The 14,680-nt window shown below is 37.7% G+C and overlaps 1 protein-coding gene across 1 annotated transcript in view; it reads left to right on the top strand.

Annotated features, from left to right (window-relative positions):
• The first annotated feature begins 870 nt into the window (after window positions 1–870).
• Window positions 871–14,680, top strand: part of LOC124883879 (limbic system associated membrane protein) — a 1,043,833-nt gene continuing 1,030,023 nt past the window's right edge. Inside the window, exon 1 of the mRNA XM_047391320.1 lies at window positions 871–1,114. Within this exon, the coding sequence (XP_047247276.1) occupies window positions 1,048–1,114 (67 nt within the window). The 5' untranslated portion in view covers window positions 871–1,047. The remainder of the gene's footprint in view (window positions 1,115–14,680) is intronic.

The following is a 14,680-nucleotide window of genomic DNA, read 5'->3' as shown; positions in this document are numbered from 1 at the left end:
TAAAAGACCTGAAATATTTCAGTTAGTGTGCAATGAATCTAAAATATATGAATGTTAAATTTTCATCATGACATTATGGAAAATAATGAACTTTATCACAATATGCTAATATTTTGAGAAGGACCTGTACATAGTTTATGCATCAGATGTTAGGAATTTTGCAGTTTTCCAGAAATCTCTAATAAATTATTTTCATTCACAATTTTGCTGTATTAGCCCCCATTTGCATTTAATCTCTCTTGTCACAAGGACCATCTCCACACAGCACCTAGAAGACATTATGAATGAGTTTTATATACAGATACTGTGAATATGTTTATCGTTTAGTTTCTTCACAGCAAAGCTTTTTCTTGTTTTTGTCATGCAACAGAATGTGTTCATGTGACTTTAAGAGGCGTGTTAAATGTCTTTAAGCAGGTAGCTTCAGTCATGAAAATAAACCATACACTGAAGGTTGTTATTGTATAAGATTATGCCTTCTCCCTGAAGGAAATTATAATTTCCTTGTTGGTTACCTGACTGACATGGATCATCAGAGAGGGAGTCACAAGGAAGGTGTCTTCTTTTTCAGAAGGATGCAGACTCCTTTGTTTTTGGGCAGTTCAACACCTGTTAGGCCTCACATAATCTTATTTTCTCCTAATACTTCTACTATGAAACTTTTTTTACCTTATTATGCCCAAGCAATTCAGTTTAGACTGTATGAATGTAAATTAAAGTTTTAGACCCCTTTGTTTTATATTTGTTTTACATCACAGTTAACCTGTATAGCTACCATTAACAGGGTGACTTGTTGCATGTCCAGATAAGAGGGAATCCCCTCCCCCCACAAACACTTCCACACAGTTATTGAGTCGATGCGCTCTTCAGTAGGGGTCGCTAATGTCCGTATGAAAGCAGCTTTCAGCTTTCATCAGATCCCCTCAGATTGGGATTCTTTCCTCCGCTTGGCTTCACCTGCAGCGCTTTCTCTGCTGGAAACTTACCGCTAGAGACAGAGCTTCGTCTGAAAGAGTGCGGAGCTTTTGCACCTGACAACCGGACACCATGCGCTACTTCTGGATACCCACGGTTTGGATCTCTTATTGGATCGCTTTCCTCTTTGGATTTCAAGGCAAGCGACCGTTTCATTATTTTCTTTTAAAATGACGCGATTTAATTTTTTTTGTGTGTGCCGAAGTTGATAGGAAAATAACAGTGGGTGTTTAAATGTGAGTGTCTCAATCTGACGCCAACTAGAGCTCTGAAGGTATGTGGACTCTCTATCTTCCCCTGAAAACACCTGACAAGGCAGAGAAGTGTCTGCCGCCGCGGTGAAGCCCCAGACTTCACCCTATGTATCAGGATCGCTGTTTAGTCGTAATAAAGTTGCTGATGAGGGCAGATGAGGCAGTCTCTGTGTTCAGTAGCTGGATGTGACACACAGGAGAGCAGCACTGGAGGCTGACGGTGCAGCTGACAGCTTCAGCAGAGTTGGAGAGTGAAAAGATGGGCTCATAGCTCCAGCTTTTAGGCTTATAGGAAAATGAAAATCTAGCTTTGTTTGAAGCTGTTAACCAACTTACACTTTCACTTTTTACAGTCATGTATACATCATCAGTTTTGATTGATCACTTCTGGCCCATAGGACTCTCTTTGGCAAAGCTCATGTTGGCAGGGAGCCCATAAATGTGGAGTGTGTTCCAGGTGGATGTTATATATGAAGATGTTTGAAGATGAAAAGGTGCCACAGGAAACAGGAATGCAACCTGTGTGAGCCAGAAAACATGATGGAGATAGGAAAAAGGGATTTCATTATATAATTTCTCCTGCCTACGTTTGTAATAATATCAACTAAAATATTTACTTTGTACTGCTGTAAGAGAGCAAACTGGGAAATGTGATTGTTTGATGTTACTCTTGTGTCTCAAGATGCTCAGTTTCAGCTGAAGTGTTTAAAAACACTGTTGAACACTCAAGGCTGAATGCTGCAAGAACAAGTGAGCATAATGAGTTTTTTTTGTTTTTTGCTATGTTCAAACCAAGAAAAATGCTGATGTTTCAGACAGAGGTGCTGCTCACAGTGACAGGGGCAGACCTTTACATCCTGCTGCTGGACTACCTTTGAAGTATTAGGTTCTCCTCACATTATTTGGCCACAGAACAGTAAAACAAATGTGGCAATGTTAGTCAAGGCAGTTACATTCATCCCCATTGTTCCGAACACTGTGAGGCTGGGTGCTTATGCATTTGATCCTGTCTTTATTTTCCTGATTTTCAGCATTCAGGAAATTCTTATGTTCAGGGATTTTGCTTTGTATTGATTCACACTGGTCTTCCCGCTAACAGTAACCACTAGGGGTTCAATCATAAAAAATATAGTCAACAGTAAACAAAAAATAATTTGATCATTTCTGTTCCAAAACATAAAAAAGTGGAACATTGGTAATTGACTGTTGATTTAACTGGATTTATTTCAAGAAATAAAATAGTATAAGCAGACACAGATAGATAGATAGATAGATAGATAGATAGATAGATAGATAGATAGATAGATAGATAGATAGATAGATAGATAGATAGATAGATAGATTATACAGCAAAATAACCACTTTGAAATGGTCAAAGTTAATTAGTAATATAAAACATGTTTAAATGACTTCATCATTGTTTTAATATTTAGACAACCTACTGTACCAGCTGTAAATGAAAAATATATAGAGTTATTTTTTGCACTTGATTTAGTGTCTGATTGCTGTTTGGTATCAGACAGAATCTGACATATCCAGTGAAGTAATATATTTTTTGTTTCACTATATTTTTTAACACAAAATACTCTTCTATGGTGCAACTTACTAGCTTATTTGTAACATGGCCTCTAACTGAATTACTCCCCAATCTCTTTGTCACACAGAGCTGGACCATAATTAACATGTAAGGCTACAATTTACTTTTTTTTTTTAACCTGGTGTTTTGTTTACAATTTACTGTTTGAGATTACTTTTTGAACGTGAAAGTTTAACTTGTAAGGCCAAAGATATTTTATTGCAGACTGTTATTGATTTGGTATTATTGAAAATATCTCTTAGCATATATTTTGAAATGCTCCAGTTCAGTTGTCTCTCCAAGGTCTTACTTGTCTGTGTAATGACTTGAATATCCCTTTAGAATAGAATAAAGAGTTTTGATATATGTGACTCCCCTTGGGCAAAGCGATAGCTTTAAAATGGCAAAGATATCAATACACATAACAATGAACCATTTTTGGATGTAAGCTTTCAATAACATGAATGAATTATATTTTTGTTATGTGTGATCAAAGGTTATCAGGAGTTATTTAAAAAGTTCCCTAACAATAAATACATTTTGAATAGCATTAAAAAACCCAACCCAGACCAGAATTCAGGAAGGGATATCAGGATCCCTCTTCAAACCTTTTTTCAGACAGGTGATATGACATTTGTGGCTACATCAGTGTCCACAAGTAGCAGGGATCTTTCGATTATGGCTTCAGTCGGTTTTAGAATAAATTTATAATTTGACAAAAGTAACCCAGAAAACTCCTCTCTGAGTCTTTTTCTTAAACTTACTGTTTTTTCTTAAAAGCTTGTTTATATGAATTAATTTTATATCTCTGACCTTTAATTCATTTGTTAATATTTAGCCTTTATAAATATATGCATATTCTTTCAGTTGAATGAGTCATTTTTGTGCACTGAAAAAAACAAAAAACAAAAAGCAGGCATGAAAGCAACTGAGGCTGTGAAGAACTGATGGTGTGAATAGACTGGTATAAATGACACCTTCCTTCACAGAAAGATAACCTTCTTTAATTCATTTATTCAGCTCATTAAATAGAGATTTTGTGCTCCTATACTTTCCATAGATATGGTCAAAAGGTTTGCTTTTCCTCCCCGACTCTCTGGGCTGTCATCATTTATTTTGCTCAGTGTTCTGATGATGCATGCTTATTTTCAGACTGTTTTTAAGAGTCCCTGGTGCCTCTGATTTGCTCTTAAACTTCTTATTCAAAGCGAACATTTTTAGTTACCTGTTTTGAAGTCTGGAAGAATAACGCTAGAGTTATCATGTAACACAAAGTAAAAAACCACTAGTGCAAATACCAAGTTATTAGAAAAAAAACATAGTTCAGGAGACTAGTGTGCGTATAAAAAAAAACAGATGATTACCTTTATCAGCTCTCTTATCCTGATTTTGCAGACTTTATCTATATGAATACAGGGTAAGGAGAGGCATTTGGTCGAATGTATGTCCTCTTTTTTCCTCAGTGAGTGCTCACTTGTAGATGTACGAGTTCTGAAATGGAAAATATAAATACAATAATTAAGTAGCTGGTAGATGATGTATAGCGTTTCATTCTTAATGACTACTGTCTGGTCATCCCATCTGTAATATGCTAAACAACGAAAGGGTTAAAAAAATATACAGAAGGATTTTGTATTTTTAATTGTTACTGCTGAAAGCAAGTATCCATCTCTTCCCAATACCAAGTGATTTGGAATGTTTGTGAACATATTTTTAAATGCTGACTTTGCTGCTTTCCATTACTTTGATTTTATAAACTCTCACGCATAAACCAAGCATGTGTTGTGTCAGAGGTGAGACCATGTTATAGTATTAGAGGATTACCACTCCGTGCTTCGCTGGAATGTTCACTTCAAATCCACATAAAAACATGCTAATAATCTCTTATTCAAACATGTAATTCTTTTTTAAAATACCCTGGGCGGTTCACATTTTAGTAAACTCCTTTAAATATATAATTTTGCAGTTAATCGTTCCTTTAAGATGTTAGAACTGGGTGTTGAGGTAAACATTGCAATATTATTAAGTAGAGTAAAAGGTGGAATAATAACAATAACAATAACAACTTTAATTGTAGAACCACATCAGTGAGAAGTTTAGTATTATTGCCAGCAGGACACTGAGCAGCTTGGGAGATGTGGTGGCAAATACATTTCAAATTAGACATGAGTTCCTAAGAAGCATGTAAAGAGGTCTGTGTTTAAATAGCCACAGATTTGGGATTTATATTGATCAAATTCAATTATAGGGATTTGTTTCACCTGGAGACCTGACATTTATGTGTAACAGATTATATTATGTTTGTAGTGGTCCACCATTAGAGGTGGGAGGAGCGCCCAAAAATCTTAGCAACCGCAGCATTGAGAAGCATTACTTCAATATAAATTATTACTAAATAAGATATAAAGTAAGGTATTTCAATAAATATTAACTTCTCAACCTTCTTTCCTGCAAGTTCCATTAGTTAAACATAAACATATGTGGTCTCCACAGAAATAGTAGAATCTTGGCTAAAAGCTGATATAAACAATTTCTACAAACACCAAAATCAGTTAAAACTAAGGGCAGTTGAATCAGAAAATAAAAAAAAAACTCCACAAAATGACGTAACCCCAAAACTCGGTCTCAGCTGTTCACCCCATGGCTTCTACACACACAACCAGCATGTCTGCTGTAAGCAGAGAGCTAACAGATTTCAAAAAATATATTTGGTTGCAATCCACCCAATTATTACTCAACCAGCAGCAAAGGAAGGCCAGAATTATCACTCCCTTTTGGAAAACACAATTATTCACATAATGATTGTTTAGGTAAAAATGAGTAAAAATAAGTAACATCTTTACATCTTATTATACACACAAACACATACCACATACACTGACAGTCAAACGTTTTTGAAACACTTTCTCATTTAATGGTTTTCTTTATGTTTATGACTATTTATATTGTATGTAGATTCTCACTAATGGCATCAAAACTGTGAATAAACACCTGGGATTATGTAGCAAATGAACAATTGTAAAATAACTTTAAATATGTTTTATATTTCTTAAAGAGTCCGCCCTTTGCTGTGATGACTGAAATATTAACCTTTGTCCGTCTCTCAATGAACCTCTGGGAAGTTCTTTCAAGACTGTTTGGAAAACTATTTTAGGAGTTAATGCCAAGAGAGCAAAGCAGTAATCAAAGCAAAGAGTGGTTATTTTGAAGAATCTAAAATATAAAAACGTTTAGAGTTATTTCACACTTTTCACACTCAGCAGAGACTCTGCCCCCTGAGTCTGCTGCCCCCGCGACCCGGTCCTGGATAAGCGGAAGACGACGAACGAACGAACGTTTACTACATAATTGCATATGTGTTCATTCATAGTTTTGTTGCCTTTGGTGAGAATCTGTCTCTAAAGAGACCCATTAAGTGAGAAAGTGTATCTAAAACTATTGACTATTCATTGGTTAAAACATTTTCTTCTTTTAATTAACTACAAGTGGGTAGAAATTATACTCAAGAGTAATGTTATTTCAAAATAATATTACTCAAGAAGATGTAATTATCAGAATCAGCTTTATTACCAAGTTTGTACAGACAAACAAGGAAATTGACTCCTGTACACTTTGCTCTCAATAATAAAGAATGTATTTTAAATGTACATATATACACAATTGACTTTACAATGGAATGTGAGATCAGTCCAAGTTTGCATGGTGTTGTTCTGGAACTCTGACTGAAACAGCCTGGGGGAAGAAATTGTCTCTGTGGTGGCTGGTTTTAGCAGACAGCAGGCCGACCTGAAGGTAAAACTCTGAACAGTTTATGTGCAGGGTGTGTGGGGTCTGCAGACATTTCAGCGGCCCTATTCATAACCCTAGACCTGTATAAGTCCTGCATAGAGGGAAGGTCAGCCCTGATTATTCTCTCTGCAGACCTGATTGTTCATTGCAGTCTGGACCTGTTCTGTTTTGTGGATGAACCAAACCACACTGAGATGCTTGAAGACGGGACGGACCGAATCATGACAGTGTAGAAGATGACCAGCAGCTCCTGTGGAAGGTTGTACTTCTGGAGTTGCCTCAGGAAGTACAGTCTCTGTTGGGCCTTCTTCTGAACATTGTCTATATGTGAGGACCATCTCAGGTCATGAGAAATGGTTGTTCCTAGGAACCGGACGTGGTCCACTGTAGATACAGTGTTGTTGAGGATGCTGAGCGGGGTATGCGGGCATGGTGTTCTCTGAAAGTCTGCTATCATCTCCACAGTCTTGAATGGGTTAAGTTCCAGGTGGTTGTGACCACACCAGTGTACCAGCCGATCCACCTCCTGTCTGTATGCACTCATCACTGTCCTGGATCAGTCCAATAACAGTGGTATCATCTGCAAACATCAGGAATTTCACAGATGGGTCCACTGAGGTGCAGTCATTTGTGTAGAGGGAGAGGAGGAGTGAGTATTGTGCAGTAAAACTACTTTTCTACAAAAAGTAGCTCAAGTAAATGTAACTAGTTACTACCCACCTCGCTTAATAGCCATATAATACTGTATGAAGAGAGATTGTATCACTACTCAGTCTGGATACGACCAGAGTTAGAGGAAGAGTCTGTGAGGAAAACCAAAGTCAAAAGTCAAAGTACTGAACATTGTACTGTGTATGATGAGACAGGAGAAGGACACGATGGTTGAATCAGACTGTCTGTTAGCAGAGAGGAACACAGTAAGTGCCACAAATGACTAGAAATGCGTGCTGTTCCATGGTGTGTTCCAGTTAAAAGATGTGTTTTAGAGCTTTCATACACTTCAACTCACCAGATTGATGCTGTCAACCAGCCTTATGATGCCTGCAGAGAAACACACATTTTAGTATGAGAGAGAAGACGAGCGAAAGCGGTAGTGTAGAGAGTATTGGTTGCTAATACAAATACATTAAAATCAAGACATTGCTGATTATTTTCATTAATTACAAATATTTGCTCACCCTTTTAAGATAAAACTAAACTTGAATGAATGTTAAAATTCATATGGACCTCTAATTAAACAGTATATTAGCTTTTTCATCCAGGACTTTCATGTTTTAAGAGGTTAGTTACTGCAGAAGACAGTTAAGGTTGAGTATGGTAATGGCACCTAACATAATATATCGACATATACACACATTATTGATATGCAGGGGAAAAGTGCTTAAAATAAATATTTCAGTGTTTTAAATGTCCAGGCATCTTATGTCTTATTTTATTTGTTTTGCAACTAGGATCAAAGGTTTTTTACATTTTTGTCTTGGTTCAGTCTTTGTTTTTGTGAATTTAAGTGTAAATCATAAAAATCTGTGAACACATTTTCTTTTTCTGGTTATTTGTGTGGCAGAAGTTAGAATGAACATGTTATAATTACCAACAACGTTCCACACAAATTAGAAGACATTTCTGTCTGTTATTTGAAAACACATGCTCACGTGATTTCAGATTTAGCAATAGATAATGCTGATATAAAGTAAAATAACCTCACATGAAAAAAAATCCCTCGTTTTCTATTACAGTCGCACCTACAATTATTCAAAATGCACAGTAAATGAGGTTTATTGGCAAAACATACAAACTAGCAATTGTTTGCAATAATAAACATCAAGAACAATTTTACAAGTATTACAAGTAACACTTCCAAATTTAACACAACATAATACTGCTTAAAAATAATCTCAAGACAACCATTCACTGACGTTCTTACTCACACACTGCCACATTATGTTGCTATGATCAGCACTACACCACAACCATTTTAAAGCTATTTTAACCCCTCCATGAAAAGCATAATTTGTACATAAAACTGCATTGTTTTGAGGAATGCACTCCTTCTGCACCAAGTCCACTTATATTCTTTGTGTGATGCAACTGACTTTTCAAATTTCACCAGATATATTTCATTTTGATTTTCATTGGCGTTAGTCAACTATGACGACCACTCTACTATCTAGTGCTTTTTCTGTAACCAAGCCTCGGTGGTCTTTGAGGTATCCTTGGTATGTTTGTTGTAATGATCATTTCTACACTCTAGTTGCCATTGAAAGTAGGGTTAAGTGATAAATTTGCATAAAGTCATTGTAACTTCAGTGTCTTTTTTACCTACTGAAATTGTTAATGTATAATTTTTTCATGTGAAACACCTGACCAATTTTGAATTTTATCAAAACATCTGATTTGTGATAGAGGTTGACTAACTTTAGTTGGAACTGTGTATGACATATATTAAGAAATATTGTTTTGCCATTATACAGAATTAAACACAGACACCAATCATAGGTAGAAAAACAGCCAGTTAAATATTAGGCTGGCAAAACATCATTAGAACTTAGTCTGTAAAGCCTGAGCCTCGGTTTCTGAGCAGCTGTATTTTAAGCTGCAATGTATTTTGGAGACTGAGTCAAAAATTCTTTACTGTAGGTTTTCAGATACTTAATTCAAGTTAGAAAGGCTCCCTGTATGCCTTAATGAGCTGTTGCCCCAGACTGATTAGAGGGAAATCTATAAAAATGAACCAATGGAAAGGGATAGAAACATCCTTGTCGGGGGTGTTGGCCTACTGGTGAGAATATATACGTTTTTGTGACACTGATTTGTCAGGTTAAGCTTAGATGTTAATTACTATGCAGGACCCACCACAAACTACTAACAGTGAACAAAATATGCATAAAAATGAATCACAAAACATCAAAATAAATCAAAGCTCAATCTTGTTGACTCGAGTTCACAATATGTCTTATTCTTAGCTTGTGCTAATACCAACCAAAGTTGGTTTAATTAGTTTGAAGGATGTGTTTCTCATGCTACAATCTTGCTTTGCTAAAAAAAAAAAAATCCAGGCAACGTTTTGTGTAGTGTGCGTTTCCACAATTGGTCTTTTTACTGATAAAGGAATCTGGTTGCTGCTTGACTTATTCTCTGGGCTCAGTTGGTCTGGTCACGCTTTCTTTTGGTGAAACTGAAACAGACAGATGACAGCCATGTTTGTTAAAATACATGAGCTCAAATCTCCAGGAATCCCTGCAGACAAATCTACAGGTTGTAATGTACAAAGATCATATAAGCACTTTTGATGTCTGGTTCATTTGGTGTTTTGTGTTATAAAATAAGCTGTAGTATTGCAAAAGAAGCAGGATCTCTACATGCACCAGCTGCTCGATTTCATTATTTGTTTATTTGAACATCAGATGAGTTGTCATGAGACCATGCTGTGATTCAATGTTGTATTATTAGATTCAGTTAATGTAAACACAAACTGTGCTCGAGATTCTCTTAAAAAAAGCTTGCTTTGGGTGGTTTTATGTTTATGTGTATGTGTCTACCATCTGCTTCGGAGAATCGATCAGAACCACCTGCAGGGGGAACATTTTGGCATTTTGCCAGGCATAGTTCTGTAGGCATGGGTTTGTGTGTACTGTAATTTCAACACGCGTTGGCACACTGAACTTCATCCAGCTTCTGCTTTACTCAGCAATGCTTTCTCTCTCCAATACAATCTGTTTCATGGCAACTCTTTAATTATGAATCTCTTCTCCAGAAAATGCATATGCTCTGTTCTCCCTTGTACTCCACTAGGTGAGCCTTATTAATCCTGCCAGCATCTTTCAAACACTGCTTTGATTCATGTAGGACAATCCTAGTGAGCTATACTACATCATTCAACCTTTTGTTTCTGTAAATGGTGCAATCTCTTGTGGCATGCTCTTCAGAAGGTTTTTTTTTTCCAAACAGGATATGAGCAATGTGAAGTACTGAAACATCTTATTGAGCAACAAGTTAGTCTATTGAGAATGATTAACAGGTAACTCGTTTAAAAAATTGTTTTGACATGAAAGTAGATTTCACTGATTGATGTGCTACATTGCCCAGCCTCAGGAGAGTATGATGCATGACTGTGAGCTTTGGAGAAGTTGTAAACTCAAAATCATTAATTTACTGAGTCATATCATGAACTCAACAACTTGTAAACATCAGCTCAGTCCTAACTGTACTCACGCCATTTAGTGTGACTGGGATTTACTAGTTTATTTTGCTCCATGGCTACTGGCACAGTGAATTAGAGCTCAATACATTGATGGTCTCTTGTTGACAGGTTTTTAAATAGGCTGTCAATCTTTTACCTGGGTTTCATCTGTCACTTCTCGCAGTCTCAATGTTGTCAGTCATCCCTTTCATGCCTTCTCTCATGAGGGCTTAAGGAGTCTTATGCCTGCATGTGACAGTTTGAAAGCATACAATAATGGTGATACAATCTGCGAGTTCACAGTCTAATACTTAGCTGTTTACTTTTAACTCCATTTGCTCACTTTTGTGATAGTCTGAAAGCAGGAAATGAATAGTCTTTAGGCTAACGGTTCAGTGGTAGTACTTTGATGCCTGCAGTGTGCTCCCTTACACACACACACACATACACACACAGCCACACATCCATACAATTTATTTATGTTTGACTTCACTGGAACTTTCACTGTGGGAATACAGCAGCTAAATTAGCATAACAAATTAATATCCAAATATTCCACTGCCAGCACAGCCACACAGCAACAAAGCTCTTAACCACTCCTCATCTTAATCGCATCCCCCGGTGTCGGCTTTAATACGGCTGACTGACCATTTAGCACACAGCTATTAGGTTGAGTAACTTGGGATATTTTATTGTTTGAGGTTGAAGTTTGCCTATTGGTTTATGTGTTTTTATATTTAATATCTTTGTTAAGCCCTTACTGCCATTTACTTACTACATCATCTCTGCTGTTTGGTTACAAATACTGTGTACAAAGGCTTTTTAACGTTTTTACGTTTTTTTTTTTTTTTTTTTTTTTTTGCAGTTGATCTTGCCATCTTGCAAGTTTTATTTTCTACATACTTTGGACTTATTTCAGTCATTTCAGTCTTGCCTTTCACTTGCTTTGTATCCACTCCCTTCTTTATTCTGTGTTGTACTTAATATTATTTATTTGTTGATTTCCACTTTTTTGCCATCCCTATCGATTTGTAAACGAGTATTCCCATTAATTATTGATTATATACCCAAGGACATATGGTGCTCTTCACGTTAATTTAATTATTGCTTGGGTTGTTGTTGAATTGGCCATTCCACTGGAGGTTAACTGAAAACCCTCTAAATGTTCAGCCCACCATACCAACTGTTGGACCACTTGTTTGCTGAGTATTGGATTATCTGCACGTTGTTGGACGTCACTGTGCCCCTCCAATGGCATCGGCCATTTTGTACCCAGGACTGCCCGCTCCTACATATCCCATCGAGCATTGCGACTGATATGACTGGGCGTCCCCAGTCTGACGTCACAGGATGCTATATAGGAGGCGCTCATGTTTGAAAACTCGCCTTCTGCTGGAAACCAGATCTGGTAATCGAAGCGCGTCACTTTAAGAGAAGAACTCTGTGAAGAGTTTCATTCATTCTCTCTCGTTGGACAACGAACTATTCATAACTGAAGTCTGTGGACTAAAAAGGCCAGAGGTTTCACTTTTGCCAATCGAAGACGTGAGTTAACACGTAACTGGAGACACGGAGCTTCGGAGAGCCGAACCGCTACCGTGTTTCATTTTCAAGTCGACTTTGATGGTCAGATCATATTTTTCCTTTTTGTGAAGAAGACCGAAGGACAAAGACTGACCGTTCCCCTAAAGTTAATTGTGGACGCACAATTAACTCAACCCCACGTTTCCTCGCTCGAATTCCCTCACTCAGGAAGAAGACGACACAAGTAAAACCCATTTCTTTTTTTTTATTTCTTTATTAGAAGGCCTGGGCAGGGTCAGAGGTTGTAGAAGCGATCAGAATCGCTGGTTAGGATCTCATGTGTTCTGAATAATATGTGCATGTAACCTTGCTTGTTGAAACTTTGATGTGTTATGTTGATATCGGGATCCGCCACGGTCCTAGAGCTGCTTGTGTTACTATCTGAGAGTCAACGCGGGTGCGTTGTAAGACTGGACTGTTAAAACGACCTCATGGTAAAATTCTCCATTTTACCTTTGTCTTCAATCTCACTGTGCTAGCTTGCTGCCAAAAGTTATCAATCCTTTGTGTTCAGGAGTAAAGGGGGAAGTTTTATGATCAGAAGATCATAAAAGACACTCTAAGCTGCACTCCAACCCCCCCACCAGTCATCACCACACCCCCCTTTCACATCCTCTCCCTTCATCTGTTGTGCCATAAACTGCTGGTTGACTCAATACATACCCACTACCGTTTGTTGATTTTGCTTATTTAGATGTGTTACCCCTGTGTTTGTAGAATTTTGCATGTTGAGTAGGTGAAAATTAATAAATATTCACATAGATAAAGAGAGAGCGTTTGGTGTTTCATTGTGTGCAAAAAGTGATGTGTCAGTCAAAATAAGGTTCAAGTTCCACACGTTTCGGCAGAAACGGTCAATTAAACAGTGACATCTCCGGCAATAGTTTAACTATTACGGAGTATTCAACGGTTGTAATTGTCAGAGGCGTTGAGCCACAATTACAACACCAGAAATATCTCTGGTCTCGATTTGTAAATGAGGATTTATGGTTAAGAAATTGATTTTGTCAGATTATGATTTGTAATTATAATTATTGATCAAGATTATTCAATCAATAATCATACTCCCAACACAACCTAAAGTGGATCTCAAAAGTAGGGATACCCTGTCGGGGCTGGAGTTTCTGTTGTATGTTTTTGTCTGTGACTCCTAGTAGGCGCTAGTGCTCAGCAGTGGTGGAGACAGGTGTTTTCCATCTCGGTGATTGACTCCTGAAGTACTTAAGCAGGAAGCATCCAGCATCTCGTCGCTCGAGTATTAGCCTCTGTGGTAGCTACTCAGCCAGCCTCGTATTAATTAAGTTTATGTGTACTTTGCCTTCGACAATGTTTAACTTGTTCTTTGTTCTTCTTAGTGAACAGAACCAACGACTACCTGGAGGTTACCAAGGCTGGCCCCGGTGGCTTCGTTCAAACACTAACTACGTTTTCAAGGAGCTTCCAAGGATTATACCGGCGACTACCTGGAGGTTACCCAGGCTGGCCCCAGTGGTTTCGTTTCGCACTAGCCTCGCTCCTAGGATCTCCCTAGGAAGGATCTTCCACACACACCTACCCGACGCTGAACTCTGGAACTTCCCTGGCTGGCTGCTTCCGGACCCGGATTCTCCAGAGACCATTCAACCTAACCTGTCCACCCTCCACCTCTCCGCTGACGCTTTGCTCTAACTCCAAGCTCTAACCCAAGTAACTAAGAAATCATCGGACTTACCATTGTCTCCATATCCACTTCTTCTCCAGTCCGAATCCCTCTCCCACTGGCAGATTGCCTACTCCCTCCTAGTAGGAGACATTTCACATTTAAGTTCCGGTTTCGTTTACTGTGCCACTTACCTGTCGTTTTTCCTTACAGTTGTTCCTGCACACCATACCGATCCATTCTCCTTAAATAAACCTTTTTCAAACTTGTACCTGTTTCCCTTGAGCGTGATTCTGCATGTGGTTCAGAGCCATACGTAACACTATGACATACCCCCTTTAAAATGCCAGGTTTTTGTGTGTCAAAAAACAGAGACCATGATAAATCATTTCAAAACATTTTTTTACTTCAATGTGACCCATATCATTTACAACAGGTAAAACAAAGAAAATCTGTTAGGGAGAAAAAGTCAAAAAATCAAAAAGGTGCAACAACCTACATGTATAAGTATGCACACTCTTTCTTGCTTGGCTAAATCATCTCCTGATTAAATGGCAGCATTCAGTTTTCTTTGGTTGGAGTCTAGAAACATCCGACACATTTATTTAGTAATGTTTGGTCACTCTACCTTGCAAAAGCTTTCCAAATCTATCGGATTGTGAGGACTTCTCTTGCCTAAAGAC

This window comes from Girardinichthys multiradiatus, chromosome 18, assembly GCF_021462225.1.
Source record: "Girardinichthys multiradiatus isolate DD_20200921_A chromosome 18, DD_fGirMul_XY1, whole genome shotgun sequence".
Taxonomy (NCBI): domain Eukaryota; kingdom Metazoa; phylum Chordata; class Actinopteri; order Cyprinodontiformes; family Goodeidae; genus Girardinichthys; species Girardinichthys multiradiatus.
This window is presented reverse-complemented; position numbering and strand designations above follow the sequence as displayed.